General features: G+C 53.7%; 4 protein-coding genes across 7 annotated transcripts; 1 reads left to right on the forward strand and 3 right to left on the reverse strand.

Moving 5' to 3' along the window:
• Window positions 1–1,659: 1,659 nt before the first annotated feature.
• On the reverse strand, window positions 1,660–8,120 carry LOC101867625 (feather keratin 1-like). 2 transcript variants are annotated; one of them, XM_034070046.1, is made up of 2 exons: window positions 8,104–8,120; window positions 1,660–2,417 (listed from the first exon to the last, which is right to left on the reverse strand). In XM_034070046.1, coding segments are annotated over exons 1-2 (378 nt in total). In that variant the 5' UTR covers window positions 8,106–8,120; the 3' UTR covers window positions 1,660–2,041. The 2 variants fall into 2 exon arrangements, with proteins under 2 accessions (XP_033925937.1, XP_005144803.2); XM_005144746.3 differs by lacking the exon at window positions 8,104–8,120 and adding an exon at window positions 2,704–2,904 and having other exon boundaries at window positions 1,660–2,383.
• Window positions 4,669–10,841, forward strand: LOC101881458 (feather beta keratin-like). 3 transcript variants are annotated; one of them, XM_034070054.1, is made up of 2 exons: window positions 4,669–4,816; window positions 5,182–5,686. In XM_034070054.1, the coding sequence occupies exons 1-2, from the start codon at window positions 4,727–4,729 to the stop codon at window positions 5,521–5,523; spliced, it is 432 nt and encodes a 143-aa protein (XP_033925945.1). In that variant the 5' UTR covers window positions 4,669–4,726; the 3' UTR covers window positions 5,524–5,686. The 3 variants fall into 3 exon arrangements, with proteins under 3 accessions (XP_033925945.1, XP_033925946.1, XP_033925947.1); XM_034070055.1 differs by lacking the exon at window positions 5,182–5,686 and adding an exon at window positions 10,419–10,841 and having other exon boundaries at window positions 4,712–4,816; XM_034070056.1 differs by lacking the exons at window positions 4,669–4,816; window positions 5,182–5,686 and adding exons at window positions 10,005–10,060; window positions 10,419–10,841.
• Window positions 7,567–8,527, reverse strand: LOC117435840 (feather keratin 1-like). The gene is made up of 2 exons (XM_034070060.1): window positions 8,460–8,527; window positions 7,567–8,069 (listed from the first exon to the last, which is right to left on the reverse strand). The coding sequence occupies exon 2, from the start codon at window positions 8,046–8,048 to the stop codon at window positions 7,728–7,730; it is 321 nt and encodes a 106-aa protein (XP_033925951.1). The 5' UTR covers window positions 8,049–8,069; window positions 8,460–8,527; the 3' UTR covers window positions 7,567–7,727.
• A 2,303-nt stretch (window positions 10,842–13,144) lies between the features above and the next one.
• LOC117435861 (feather beta keratin-like) lies at window positions 13,145–14,652 on the reverse strand. The gene is made up of 3 exons (XM_034070298.1): window positions 14,626–14,652; window positions 14,077–14,208; window positions 13,145–13,724 (listed from the first exon to the last, which is right to left on the reverse strand). The coding sequence occupies exons 1-3, from the start codon at window positions 14,650–14,652 to the stop codon at window positions 13,383–13,385; spliced, it is 501 nt and encodes a 166-aa protein (XP_033926189.1). The 3' UTR covers window positions 13,145–13,382.
• Window positions 14,653–14,945: the final 293 nt, after the last annotated feature.

Consider the following 14,945-nt stretch of genomic DNA (forward strand, 5'->3'; position numbering starts at 1 on the left):
GGCAAAGCCTACTGGCAACTGGCCTATAACCCCACTGGGGTCAGAGCTCCCATCACCTCTAAATCAGGTTGGGGAAACGGCAGAGACAGCTCCCAGCCCCCAAACTGCGTCTGTCCCCACTTCCCCTTCTTCCTGGTGAGCAGCAGAGACACTGAAGCCCGGGAACCCCCTTTCCAGGCTGCAGTTCCTATGTGAGGAGTAGTTACTGGTCCCGGTGTAAGGTCCTGGGGCAAAGCCTCTCCCGAGAGCCACAGCCAGAGTCAAACGGGAAGGGAAGGATAGGAAGGGAAGGAAGGGAAGGAAGGAAGGGAAGCGCCCCGGGTGACGGGGACGGCGGCTGCAGGTATGAGCGGGCGGGCAGCAGGACCTGGGCTGTGAAATTAGGGGGCAGGGCGACTGTGATGACGTACAGATGTAAATGGCGGGGAGGGAGAGGTCTATAAAAGGAAGGGGAGGGACTGAAAGGGTGGGGAGATGTCTATATAAGGATGGGGTGAGGGGTGGGGCGATGTCCATTCAAGGGGCTCTGGTCCCCTGGCTCTTTCCAAACCGCTTTGGGGCTCCGGCTCCGCAGAACGGGGTCCGGGAGCGGGGCCGGCCCCGGTGGGTGCTGCGGTACCGGGATGAGCCCGGTGTTTTCGGACGCGGCTGCCGGGGTGGTGCCGAGCCCTGCGGGGCTGGACACGGGCACCGGCCGGGGCTCTCCGAGAGCGTGGGGCTCGTTGCCGGCTCCGAACTGCGGCGGCTTCACAGCCGCATCCTGCGGGAGGCCGGGACCGATGGTGCCGCAGCCCCCGAACCCCAGCCCGCTCCCGCATCTCGGTTCGGGCTCTGCGCGAAGCCGCCGCTCTGGGTGCAGCAGCTTCAGGGCACCGGGAAGGAGCAGGCGGCGAGGCCGAGGTCCAGCTCCGCTGCGGTGCCCACACAGAGCCAGGGACGCGGCGGATACCGGCAGAGACCCGATACCGGCAGAGACCCGATCCCGGCCGCCGCTCACTGGTGCGGGCTCTGAGCATCTGCAGCCCCGGAACACGGGACCGGCGGAAGAGGCTGCGTTTGACCACATCTGCAGGTGTGGAGGATTCACCCAATGGGGATCTGGCTGGTTACCGAGTGATGCTTGGATGCTGAGGGCATCCTGAGCACCCGGGCTAGAAAGGAAGTCTGCAGGGATGCATCTTCTTGTGGTAGGAATCTCCTCATGGACCATATCCTGCATCTGCCTGATGGTGTTTCACTCGGTTGAGCTATCCACTAATGGAGATTTCCCCTCTCCAGAACAGGACCACACTCACTGTAGGCTAAGCAGGGCTAGTTTAACTTGGTCTCACTGCAGCGTTCAAAGGGCTGAAACTGGTAAAGGGCCTTCCAGTCCTGAGTCAAAAGCTTTTTGATCTCTGCAAAGGACTTTTTCCTACAACACGTAAAGGAGGATTTCTTGCCAGATAGAGCACTTATACAGAACAAAAAGGATCTTGGCATGCAGCCTCCATGGGAAATGGCCACCCAACCCACAAGATGCAAAGTATTTCATATCATAGGAAGGTGCGGAGACCAAGTTATCCTGCTGCATTAAAGAAGCACAGGGGTGCTCTCTGTGCACTTTGCTCTCCCTTGGCATCTTGGCAGAGCATCTGCAGCAGAAAGGATGACACAGAGTTACAGCCTGGGATGTAGCAGAACTTTAATGAGTCAAATGAGGAAAACAGAACAGTTACAAAGGAAGGCCCAGTGCAGGGAGCATCAGGGGCAGAAAGGAGTCTGTACCTCATGGCTGTGGTGGATACCACAAGGTGTCCATCTGCTCCCAACAGAGGGAGCAGGGCCAGCAGGTCCTCCCTAGGCTGCCTTTGTGAGGCTCCCAGCCCAAGTAAGCACAAGAGAACAAGGAGAGAGGAGGGACAGGAGAGATTGGCAGAGGTGAAAAGCAGCATGGAGCATTCAAGTAGTGCTGGGGTTGCTCATCCGCTCTGGAAGCAGTCCCCAGTGCGGTGCCATCTTCTGGTCCCTGGGCCCTTCCCCAGGGCCATCACCAGCAGCTTTAGCAGGGGGGGCACCTCCTGCCACAGAAGCGGCCGCCCAAGCTGGAGAGGCCCAAGCTGGAGAGGCCAAAGCCCCCGGAGTTGATGGGCACTCCCTCAGAGCTGAGGATGCTGCCAACGGCAGCGGAGGTGGAGGAGCCCACGGCGGTGTTCTGAGGGAAGGAGCTGAGGATGGGGCCGGGCAGGGTCACCACCACGGCAGAGGGCTGGATGGCGACGATGGAGTCCTGGCACTGCCTGACACAGGGCTCATTGCAGCTGTTGGCCAGCGGGGTTGGGCCGCAGGGCTGGCAGGGCATGCATGGACTGAAGCAGGACATGTCTGGATGGTAGAGCTTCACCTGGAGACAGGGCAGGGGCAAGTAGAGCACGGACATGGGTTAGGAGCAGCCTGAAGCACAAAACGTGACAGACCCTTTCCCTTAGCCCAAAAGAGGTCCACCAAAAGCATCCAAGCTCAGGGAGATCCCCAGCCCCACAGCCCAGGAGACAACTAACCCAAGCTCCAACATCTGTTCATGCTGCACATTCTTCACCCTTCCCTCTCAGATGGAAAGCAGCCTCAAGATGCCATAGGACAAAGAGGCAGGTATGCACTGAGATAACCCAGATGAGGGAGAGAAGGAAGAAATAAGCAAGAAGACAAGAGCTTCACACTCACCTTGTTCTCAAGGAGATGGAGGTGAGAGCAGTGGATGAGAGAGTGAGGAGAAGTTCCTGCTTTTATACTGCTCCTGCACAGCCCCAGGCCCACAGTCACTGCACACAGGCAGTAATTTTCCAGCAGACTCACCTCCAAAGCAAAACAACCACCTGATGGCACCAGCTGGGGTTTGGTTTCTGCCATTTAGTTTCCTCATTTCTGACATGACCACCAGGCCATGGGGGATCCTTTCAAGTGCTATAATGAGAGGACAAAGCATTCCGGGACAGCAACATGTCAGCAGAGGCAGAAGATATGCCCCCGAGTGCTGGTGGCTTCTATGCAGATGGAGAACATGGATGTGGGGAAGTCTGGTGAGGTTGTGTACAACTCTACAGGAAGGGAATGCTCCCACCAAGAGCCATGGCCACCAAAACCGCCTGATTCCTCACCAAATGGTGTGCAGTTGGCTCCCTTCTCACTGCTGTAGGGGTGTGTTTGTGCCTGGGACAGTGTCTCATTCCTCCCACATTCCTCACACCACCATGGATTTTGGCTGCTCTCTTGGGACCCTGTCTAGCAGGAGACACCCTACCAGAAGATGCTGACGTCCTGTGAGTCCCCCAAGCTGTGGCAAGGACATGCTCAAGGCAATGGCCACTTGGAGCTGAATTTCCTGGGTTATGGATGGAGCTGCCCTGGCCGCAGGGGAATTGAGCCCTGCATGGACATGGGCTGCACTCCTGGCTTGTCCTCACACCAAAGGCTGACACACGCCAGGCTAGAATTTGAATGTGAGTCGCCACAGGTAGGGAGAGTCCATCCCAGGAATCTTGCCTACGGAAGGCATTCCCCTGCCCTCCTGGGATGCGTCCCAGCTGCCTCCAGGGCTGCAGGGCAGGGAAGTGCATTGCTCTTTGATGTGCTTTGAGAGCTGGTTTCGTATTCAGAGGTGTTGTGAGCACTTGTCCTCCCTGAGCATCCCCAGGCACGTGGCACTGGGGGGTTCTGCAGCCCTCATTGCGTGGGCAGTTGGAAGAGATTTTCCTGCCTTCCCCATGGTGCTGGGTTGTGTTCCACACTGAGGAGGCCTTTGGATAGGAGGAGTGATAGAGCCCTAATGGCAGAAGATGTAATGCCCCAGAGTGAGGGATGAGTCCCAGACAGGGGGAGATGTTTTCTGCAACCCTTTCTTTATCTCTGTGGAGTGTACAGGACTTTGCATTAAGGGTTAAACACTATTGGTCCCAGTCTGGGCCCCTGCAGGGCACCAGGAGTCCGTGGCAACCAGAAAGGGCTTTGTGCCACTCATCACAACCCTTGGAGAGCAGCAGACGTGCCAGATTTCGATGCCCTGCACTGCCCTCTTCCACAGCTTGTATATCATCAGTTGGTCTGCAGTGACTGTTACAGCATCAAAACCCTTGGTTAGATAGGATTAACATTTGCTTATCCCTGTCCACTTTAATCTGTCCACTAAAGACCAAGGACAAGGATCCTCGGATTACTTTCACCTTTCCTATATCCCCTGTCCCCAGTGGATCTGCTCCATTCAGCCTTCTCCCAAGGCTCCCTTTTGCTGCTGAGCTGCCTGAAAGAAGACCTCGTTTCTGGTTCAATGCCAAGTGAGGTTTGGGTTCGGAAACCTCGCATTCAGGTTTCCTAAACCTGCACTCAGCAAACTTGGCAGATGCTCTCCCCAAAGCAAAGGGCATCAACAGGAAGACAGCTGAAACCTCTTCTTGCAAAGGGAGTACTAAACTGCATTTCACTGTCCTAAGCCAGCATCCCCTTCCTGCACGGAACCTCCACACTCCACCACTTGAGGGCACTTCATCATACCAAAAACGGTGTTCCTTGCCGTATCCCTTGGAATGTCATGGCAGCACATGAAAGCAGAGCACATCGCAAAGGAGGCATGTGAGAAATGAGGAAATTAAATGGCAGCATTGGTGGAAAACAAACCCAATCTGTGCCATGAGGTGTATGTTTTGCTTTGGAGGTGAGTCTGCTGGAAAATTAATGTCTGTGTGCAGTGACCATGGGCCTGGGGCAGTGCAGCAGGCGTATAAAAGCAGGAACTTCTCACTCTCTCATCCACTGCTCTCGCCTCCATCTCCTTGAGAACAAGGTGAGTATGAAGCCATATCTCCTTCTCCTTATTGTATTCCTCCAGAGTATCTCAGCTCATAACTGCCCCTGTGACCCCCACCTGGTCTTGGAACTGCTTGATATGGGAAAGGGAAGGGGGCAGCAACTGTGTCATTGAGATAGGATGGGACTTGGTTATGTGTTTCCTGAGCTATGGGCTTGGAAGGAATCTCTGGGCTTGGTTGCTCTTGTCAGGGTCTTTTGGGCTGACGGGAGGAAGTCCATGGGTGTCTGTACAAGGCCTCCAGCTCTTCTGCTTATCCTGTGGCTTGTCTCTATAATGATGGTGTGAGGGGATGCTCCTGACCCATGTCCGTGCTCTTCTTGCCCCTGCCCTGTCTCCAGGTGAAGCTCTACCATCCAGACATGTCCTGCTTCAGTCCATGCATGCCCTGCCAGCCCTGCGGCCCAACCCCGCTGGCCAACAGCTGCAATGAGCCCTGTGTCAGGCAGTGCCAGGACTCCATCGTCGCCATCCAGCCCTCTGCCGTTGTGGTGACCCTGCCCGGCCCCATCCTCAGCTCCTTCCCTCAGAACACCGCCGTGGGCTCCTCCACCTCCGCTGCCGTTGGCAGCATCCTCAGCTCCGAGGGAGTGCCCATCAACTCCGGGGGCTTTAGCCTCTCCGGCTTGGGCCTCTCTGGCTTGGGCAGCAGCTTCTGTGGCAGGAGGTGTCCCCCCTGCTAAAGCTGCTGCTGATGGCCCTGGGGAAGGGCCCAGGGACCCAGAAGATGGCACCGCACTGGGGATGCCGACTCCTTTCTGCCTTGAGTGCTCCCTGCACCAGGATCTCCACTCACAGTGTCCTTGTTTTCCTGTTTTGACTCATTAAAGTTCTGCTGCATCCCAACCCATGCCTTTCTGTCATCCTTTCCCCTACAGATGCTCTCCCAAGGTGCCCAAGGACAGAGCTGTTTCTCTGTGTGATTCTGGGACGGAGTTTTGGGGATGAACGTGTAGTGGTTGCTAACACAGTGGTTGTGAACTGAAAGACTGAGGGCAGCCTTTCCAAAGTGTCTGTTCTTTGGAGCAGGGCTGGGCATCCTCTGCTAGTGTGAGGTGCTGGGTATTGCCTTTGCACCACTTGGACTTCTCTTTTTTCCCCTTCCCCTCATGGACTGTCACACATGCACACAGGCAGACAACATCCTCCTTGCCCTGTTCTTTCACTGCCTGTGCCCAGGGTTTCCTGGAGATGTTTCTGGAGAGTGGGAGCAGGTCAGTAAAAGGCAGCTCGTGCAGGCTGAGTGTCTCAAGGGTGTGCCCAGGAGCTCTGCACACCAGTGCAGTGACCAGAGGCTTGTGGCTGACGAAGGGGAGCAGCTGGACTGCTGCAGGAGAGAACTGGGTGAGATCCTACATGGCCACCCAGATGCCTGCATGGCCGCAACCAGCCCTAGCTCTCCACACATGCTTCCACCCTGACAAGCAGCAGCCTTAGGCAGGGCCAGTTTTTATGGTAACACCATCAAAACCGTTTCGGAACAAAATGGACTGTCATCGGCATCATGGCCAATATAAAAAGGAGTCATGCCACTCTGCTCAGCATTCACCAGTTGGGCTCTAGAACACTGCTCGAACACAAGACCGATCTAATGGGAGAAAGACCTTGACCAAATGCAGTGAGTTCAGCAGAGGGTGTCCAAGATGGTAAGGAGCTGGAGCACGTGTTTGGAGAGGAGTGGCTGAGGGCATGAGGCTTGCTGATTGTGGAGAGAAGGCTTTGGTGGGAGACCTAAGAGCAGCTCAGTGGTAGCCGTGCTGAGGTCCACCAGAGGACAGATCCAGGCTTAAAGTCCTCACTGTGACAGTGTGTGGTTGGAGAACTGGAGACATTAGGGTCACATTGAGAGATGAGGGGTTTGGACTCGATTGGTGGCAAATGGTTTTCACCAGGAGGAGAGTCAAGGAGTGGAAAAGGTTGCCTGGGGAGGTAGCGCAGTAACAGCCCTTGGATGCTCATGGCTGATTTGACTCTGGAGCAAGGGGCTGGGCCCTATGACCTCTGGAGGTACTTTCTAACTCGAGTATGCTGTGATCCCATTGCCCCAGAATGGCATTTGTGCCTCTGCCCACTGGCAGCGATAGGGCTGGCAATGAGGAGGGATTTGACTCCTTGGCCAAGGAGAAAGGCAGTGTGCAGGAAATCTCCTGAATAATCTGTGGAAGGAAACAGCAGATTGGCACAAGCATCTGTGCACCAGATCAGAGACCACAAGACCTGTGGAGCCCAGCTGTGGAGACAGTGGTTTCCCAAGGACACTGGGGCAGTACGTTCTTTTACAGTTGTTATGCTTTGATTGCCTGCCTGGTGTTCTCCTCACCCTGCAACTCAAAATCTCAGTGCTGTGAAAGGGCAGGTTTTTCTCTTCTTTCTTGTGAATGTGTTGATGCTACCTTGCCAATAACACATTCATCTTTCCTCCTCCTGACTCCCTTCTTCACAACGCTGAGCTGCTTGAAGGAAAAGGAAGAGGTGTATGCACCAAACTGATGGTAGTGACCGAGTCATTCAGTCATTGAATCCTGCTATACCCCACATACACAGAGAAGCTTAGAAACAAGAGAGTCACAGAATTCATGACTGAGTAAACTCAGTGCAAACCCATGTTGACAATAACTGCACAATAATAGCCAGCACCCTGTCCCAGAACCCTTTGAGCAACATCTCTCTTTGTGGATATCTTGGGAGATCATCTGCAGGGGAAAGGACAAGACAAAGGCACGGACTGGGCTGCTACAGATATTTAATGAGTCAAAAAAGGGGAGCGAGGTGAATGAGAGTAAAGGTCACAGTGTAGGGAGCATCAAGGCAGAAAGGAGTCTGTGACCCCCAGTGCGGTGCCATCTTCTGGTCCCTGGTCCCTTCCCCAGGGCCATCACCAGGAGCTTTAGCAGGGGGGGCACCTCCTGCCACAGAAGCGGCTGCCCAAGCCGGAGAGGCCCAAGCTGGAGAGGCCAAAGCCCCCGGAGTTGATGGGCACTCCCTCGGAGCTGAGGATGCTGCCAACGGCAGCGGAGGTGGAGGAGCCCACGGCGGTGTTCTGAGGGAAGGAGGTGAGGATGGGGCCGGGCAGGGTCACCACCACAGCAGAGGGCTGGATGGCGACGACAGAGTCCTGGCACTGCCTGACACAGGGCTCATTGCAGCTGTTGGCCAGCGGGGTCGGGCCGCAGGGCTGGCAGGGCATGCATGGACTGAAGCAGGACATGTCTGGATGGTAGAGCTTCACCTGGAGACAGGGCAGGGACAAGCAGAGCAGGGACATGGGTTAAGAGCAACCTCTCCCTCCTTGAGCAAGGATGAAAATCTTGCTCTGTAGACAAGAGGTGGAGGCTGTGCACGGAGGCACATGGGCTTCTCCTTTCCCTCAGAAGATCCCTGCCAAGATTGACTGAGCCCAGGAAGGTTCCCACCAACCCCGTAGCTCAGGGTACACCTGATCTCATCCAAGCTCCAAGCTCTGTCCATGTCATAGACAAGTTCCCATCTCCATGTCACACCATCTGCCCTCCTCCCTCTACCATAGCAAGAAGCTCCAAGGCCCAGCACAAGACAAAGGCCAGGTATGTCCTCAGAAATGTCAGTGGAGGAGAAGGAGGAGAAAGAGCTTCAGACTCACCTTGTTCACAAGGAGATGGAGGTGAGAGCAGTGGATGAGAGAGTGTAGAGAAGTTCCCACTTTTATACTGCTCCTGCACAGCCCCAGGCCCACAGTCACTGCACATGGGCAGTAATTTTCCAGCAGACTCACCTCCAAAGCAAAACACCCACCTGATGGCACCGGTTGGGGTTTGGTTTCCATCAACAATGCATGTCCTCATTTCTGACACACCCACCAGGCCATGGAAGATGCTTTCAAGTACCAGGATGAGAAGCCCATGAATTTCCTGTGCAGAAACACATCAGCACAGGCAGAAGACAATTCACAAGGGCATCCCCATGGATTTGGGTTCTTCCTCATTACAGTGTAGTGTGTTGGGACACAGGACAATGTCCTATTTTTCACACCCTGACACGCCACCCTGCAGATTGGGTGAGCCCTTGCTCCCTGAGCAGCCAGAGACACTAGGACCCGACAAGTTTCCAAAGCTCCTGCAGCCATTGAGCTATGGGAGCAGCAGCAGGAAAGTCCTGCTGAGGGCAATGGCCATGAGGTCATCCTGGAGTTGTGGACTTGGGTGATGCCCTGTGCTCAGAGCTCATTTTCAGAGGGCAGGGATGGAGCTGCCCTGGCCGCAGGGGAATTGAGCCCTGCATGGACATGGGCTGCACTCCTGGCTTGTCCTCACACCAAGGGCTGACACACGCCAGGCTAGAATTTGAATGTGAGTCGCCACAGGTAGGGAGAGTCCATCCCAGGAATCTTGCCTACGGAAGGCATTCCCCTGCCCTCCTGGGATGCGTCCCAGCTGCCTCCAGGGCTGCAGGGCAGGGAAGTGCATCGCTCCTTGATGTGCTTTGAGAACTGGTTTCGTATTCAGAGGTGTTGTGAGCACTTGTCCTCCCTGAGCATCCCCAGGCACGTGGCACTGGGGGGTTCTGCAGCCCTCACTGCGTGGGCAGTTGAAAGAGATTTTCTTGCCTTCCCTATGGTGCTGGGTTGTGTTCCACACTGAGGAAGCCTTTGGATAGGAGGAGTGATAGAGCCCTAGTGGCAGAAGATGTAATGCCCCAGAGTGAGGGATGAGTCCCAGACAGGGGGAGATGTTTTCTGCAACCCTTTCCTTCTCTCCATGTCATGTTCTGGGGAGCAATGAAGAGAAAGGAAGAGAAGCCTTTAGATATTCTGCTGACATGTGCATTGTGGGGAAGAGCTGGGCTTCGTCCTACAAAGGTATTTGCCAACAGTGACACTTCACTGCCCCAAGCCAACATCACACGTGTCTTTTGGGGATTCCTCAAATACTTGGGGCTTTTCTTCTGCCTCATTGGCATGATTCTACCTTGGATACCCTTGGGCTTATTACCCCAGGACATGAAAGGAGCTGCATGGCAAGTCCATCATATCAGGAATGAGGATTTGAAATGGCAGCATTTATGAAAATCAACTCCTAACCTGTGCCATCAGGTGGGTGTTTTGGTTTAGAGGTGAGTCTGCTGGAAAATTACTGCCTGTGTGCAGTGACTGTGGGCCTGGGGCAGTGCAGGAGCAGTATAAAAGCAGGAACTTCTCCTCACTCTCTCATCCACTGCTCTTGCCTCCATCTACTTGAGAACAAGGTGAGTCAGAAGTCCTTTCTCTAACCCCTTCTCCTTCTACTCCTCCTTGGAGATTTCTCAGCAGTTAACTGCCTCTTTGACCCATGAGGGGCTTGGACCATCTTGTCATGGGAGAGGGAATGGGGTGGAAGATGTGCCATTGATAGACTTTGGCTGAGGAGACTTCTGAGCTCTGGGGTTGGTGGGGATCTCCCTGGGCTTCTGCAGTCTTGGCAGGGATCTTCTGAGGGAAAGGAGAAGCCCATGTGCCTCTCTGCACAGTCTCCATCTCTTGTCTACAGAGCATGCCTTTCATCCTTTCATCCTTCCTGACGGGGTGAAAGGCTGCTCCTGAAACATATCCCTGCTCTATCTCCAGGTGAAGCTCTACCATCCAGACATGTCCTGCTTCAGTCCATGCATGCCCTGCCAGCCCTGCGGCCCAACCCCGCTGGCCAACAGCTGCAATGAGCCCTGTGTCAGGCAGTGCCAGAGCTCCACTGTCGTCATTGAGCCTTCCCCCGTGGTGGTGACCCTGCCTGGTCCCATCCTCAGCTCCTTCCCTCAGAACACCGCCGTGGGCTCCTCCACCTCCGCTGCCGTTGGCAGCATCCTCAGCTCCGAGGGAGTGCCCATCAACTCCGGGGGCTTTGGCCTCTCCAGCCTGGGCCTTTCTGGCTTGGGTGGCCGCAACTGTGGCAGGAGTTGTCTTCCCTGCTAAAGCTGCTGGTGTGCACTGAGATCTGCACTCCAGTCGACCTCTTTTCTCTTTTTTGATTCATTAAAGTTCTGCTGCATTCCAGCTTGTGCTTTTGTCTCATCCTTTCTCTTGGAGATTCTCTCCCAAGATGGCCAAACAGGAGATGTTGCTCAGGGCTGATCCTGGGAGGGTTTTGTTGAGGATGGTTTTGCAGTCACTGTCAGAACAGGCTGTCAGTGATTATGTTCAGTCATCCATCAAGGACCCACTACTTTCTTAAGAAAGTCTGCCTTTTATGGCTGGGATACAATTATCCCACATTGGTCAGAACCTTCAATCCACTTGGCTGCACACACATTTCGTATTCCTCAGTAACTTCAACATTTTTATGTAAGTATTCTGGGGGGAATGTGGTACTGACAAGACACAGCACTTGCTTTCCAGGCAAGGCCAGGGGAAACTCTTCCTTATCACAGCTTTCTCAAAGAGAAAAATGTTTCGGGGGGGACCTTATTGTAGAGCCATATAATTATAGAATCATAGAATGATTTTGGTTGGAAGAGACCTTTAAAGATCATTGACATCAAACTCCTTACCATGGGCAGGTACATCTGTCACTGCATCATGTTACTCAAAGTTCTGTCAAACCTGATGTTCAACACTTCAGTAATGGAGCACCCCATTATTCTCCAGGCAACCTTTTCCAGTGTCTCATCATCCACATCCTAATAAATTTCTTCCTTATGTCCAACCTTCATGACCCCTATTTCAGTTTAAAAGTGTTGCTTCTTGTCCTGTTAGGACAGTTGAAATTCTACTTTGGACTTCTTTCTAAGTTCCCTCTATATGTTGAAAGGCTGCAATAACATCTCTGCATGGACTTCTCCACTATGAAAACACCCATCTCCTTCAGCCTTCCGTCATCTGAAGGAGTTGCAGGTATCTGATAAATTTTGTAGCTCTTCTCTGGACCTACTCTAACAGGTCTATGTCTTGTTTCTACTGGGGACACTGGCCGGCCTCAATGTTCCTCTAATGAGTGAGGACTAGAAGCAGAGAATCACTCCCCCAGTGTGCTGGCCATGCTTCTTTTGATGCAGCCCAGGACACGCTTGGCTTTCTGAGCTGCCAGCACACACTGCCAGCTTCTGTCTTGTTTATCAATCTTCAGTGTCCCCTAGTCCTCAAGCTTTCATCTTCCAGTCTGTATTAATGTTGCCCAAGTGCAGGTGTGGTGCCTTGCCCTTGGTCTTGTTGAATATCCTGAGTTTCACATAAGATCATTCCTCAAGCTTGTCAGGGTTCCTCTGAACACCATCCCTTCCTCATGTGTGTCAGTTGCCCCTCAGCTTGGTGTCCTGGAGCAGCTCTCTAAGGGTGCACTCAACCCCACTACCTCTGTCACTGGTGAAGAGATGAAACAGTATTGCTCTCAGTAGGGATCCCTGAAGCAAACCTCTTGTCACTTGTTTCCACTTGGACCTTGAGCTGTTCACAATAACTCTTTGCAGCCAAAGTGCCCTCAGAGCAATTTCACTTGCAGCAGGCAGTAATTCTCAGACAGACTCACATCCAAAGAAAAATATCTTACCTAATGACAGAGGTTGTATTTTGATCATTTTAGTGCTGAGCTTCAAATGTGTGGTTAAAACATTGCAGATAACAAGCCTAAGCTTTGGATATTGGCACATGGTGGATAGAAGTGGTGTGCAAGTAGCTGGATGGGACACTGCCAGGAGACCTGACCTGAACAGATGAAAGGACTATGCCATGCTGTATAACATCATGATCAGCAATACAATTGTAGGCAGTCTTTCCAAAGAGGCCATTCTTTGCAGCATGCCTGGGCATCCTCTGCTGGTGCAAGGTGCTGGGTGTTGCCTTTGCACCCCTTGGGTTTTCTGGTTTTTCCCCTTCCTCTCATAGACTGCCACACAGGCCCACAGGCAGAAAATATCCCATTTGCCCTGCTCATTCCCTGTTGTGCCCAAGGCTTCCTGGGAATGTTTCTGGAGAGTGGGAGGCAGGAAGAGACTCAGGGCAGGAAGAGAGGTAGTGAGGAGCTAGGAATGTGTGAAGGTCGATGAAGATGGCTGGCCAAGATAGGCTGAGGGTACAGATTTTGCTGATCACGGAGAAGGGAAAGCTTTAGTGGGAGACCAAAAGTCATTATTGGAGTAGCAATATTCACTGAACAGCACCTGGTCATTCTGCCCAGATTAAGATAGGAAAAGAAGTTTAGAAAGCAGAGGATCACCCAATGTGTAACTAAAAAATATCAGAAGCAAGCCTGTGTTACCTCTCAGAGCACAAGTATCTCCAAAACCCCATCCCAGAACCACACATGAGACACATGGCATTTTGGGGAGTACCTCCAGTAAAAAGGATGAGGCAAAGGCACAGGCTGGGATGCAGAAAAAATTTAATGAGTCAAAAGAGAAAAATGGGAATGGAGGCCCCACTGCAGACAATAGCAGAGGCAGGTGTGGGCTGTGCTGTGCGAGAGACCAGCCTAGCCCAGTCCTTGTTCAAGAGGTGATGGAGTTGATCGGCTGCTCTGGAAGCAACAAGCAAAGACTCCTTCCCCATGTGAGGCCATCTTCTGGGTCCCTGGGCTCTGCCCCAGGGCCATCACCAGCAGCTTTAGCAGGGAAGACAACTCCTGCCACAGAAGCGGCCGCCCAAGCCGGAGAGGCCCAAGCCAGAGAGGCTAAAGCCCCCGGAGTTGATGGGCACTCCCTCGGAGCTGAGGATGCTGCCAACGGCAGCGGAGGTGGAGGAGCCCACAGCAGTGTTCTGAGGGAAGGAGCTGAGGATGGGGCCGGGCAGTGTCACCACCACGGGGGAGGGCTCAATGACGACAGTGGAGCTCTGGCACTGCCTGACACAGGGCTCGTTGCAGCTGTTGGCCAGCGGGGTTGGGCCGCAGGGCTGGCAGGGCATGCATGGACTGAAGCAGGACATGTCTGGATGGTAGAGCTTCACCTGGGAAATAGAGCAGTGGGAAGCAGAGCACGGACATGGGTCAGGAGCAGCTTTCACCACACCAGGAATGATGAAAGGCTTTCTCTGTAGACAAGAGGTGGAGACTGCAGGGAGGCACTTCTCCTTTCCCTCAGAAGATCCCTGCCAAGACTGCAGAAGCCCAGGGAGATCCCCACCAACCCCAGAGCTCAGAAGTCTCCTCAACCAAGAACCAGCCATGGCAAATCTTCCTCTCCATTCTCCATGGCAGGATGAGCAAAGCCCCTCTTGGGTCAAAGGGGCAGTTAAGTGCTGAGAAAAATCAAAGGAGGAGGAGGAGGAAAAGCAGACACAGAAGGGGCTTCAGACTCACCTTGTTCTCAAGGAGATGGAGGCAAGAGCAGTGGATGAGAGAGTGAGGAGAAGCTCCTGCTTTTATACTGCTCCTGCATTGCCCCAGGCCCACAGTCACTGCACACAGGCAGTAATTTTCCAGCAGACTCACCTCCAAAGTAAAACACCCACCTGATGGCACAGGTTAGGGTTTGTTTCCAATTATTGCTGCCATTTCATTTCCTCATTCTTGATGTGGTAAAACTGCCATGCAGCTCCTTTCATGTCTCGGGATGAGAAGCCCAAGGCTATCCAAGGTAGAATCATGCCAATGGGGCAGAAGACAAGCCCCAAGTATTCAAGGAGCCTCATACAAGCTCTTGGAATGCAAGACTGGGGCAGTGAACTGCAACTATTGGCAACACCCTTTGCAAGGAAGAAGCCCAGCTCTTCCCCACAATGCACATGTCAGCAGAATACCTAAAGGCTTCTCTTCCTGAGGACGTGGCAAGTGCCCTCCAGAACATGAGATGGAGGGAAGGAAAGGGTTGCAGAAAACATCCCCCCCTGTCTGGGACTCATCCCTCACTCTGGGGTGATACATCTTCTCTGGCATTAGGGCTCTATCACTCCTCCCATCAATGCCCCAAAGGCCTCCTCAGTGTGGAACACAACCTAGCACCATGGGAAAGGCAGGAAAATCTCTTCTAACTGCCCACGCAGTGAGGGCTGCAGAACCCCCCAGTGCCACGTGCCTGGGGATGCTCAGGGAGGACAAGTGCTCACAACACCTCTGAATACGAAACCAGCTCTCAAAGCACATCAAGGAGCGATGCACTTCCCTGCCCTGCAGCCCTGGAGGCAGCTGGGACGCATCCCAGGAGGGCAGGGGAATGCCTTCCGTAGGCA

Source organism: Melopsittacus undulatus, chromosome 17, assembly GCF_012275295.1.
Source record: "Melopsittacus undulatus isolate bMelUnd1 chromosome 17, bMelUnd1.mat.Z, whole genome shotgun sequence".
NCBI lineage: Eukaryota > Metazoa > Chordata > Aves > Psittaciformes > Psittaculidae > Melopsittacus > Melopsittacus undulatus.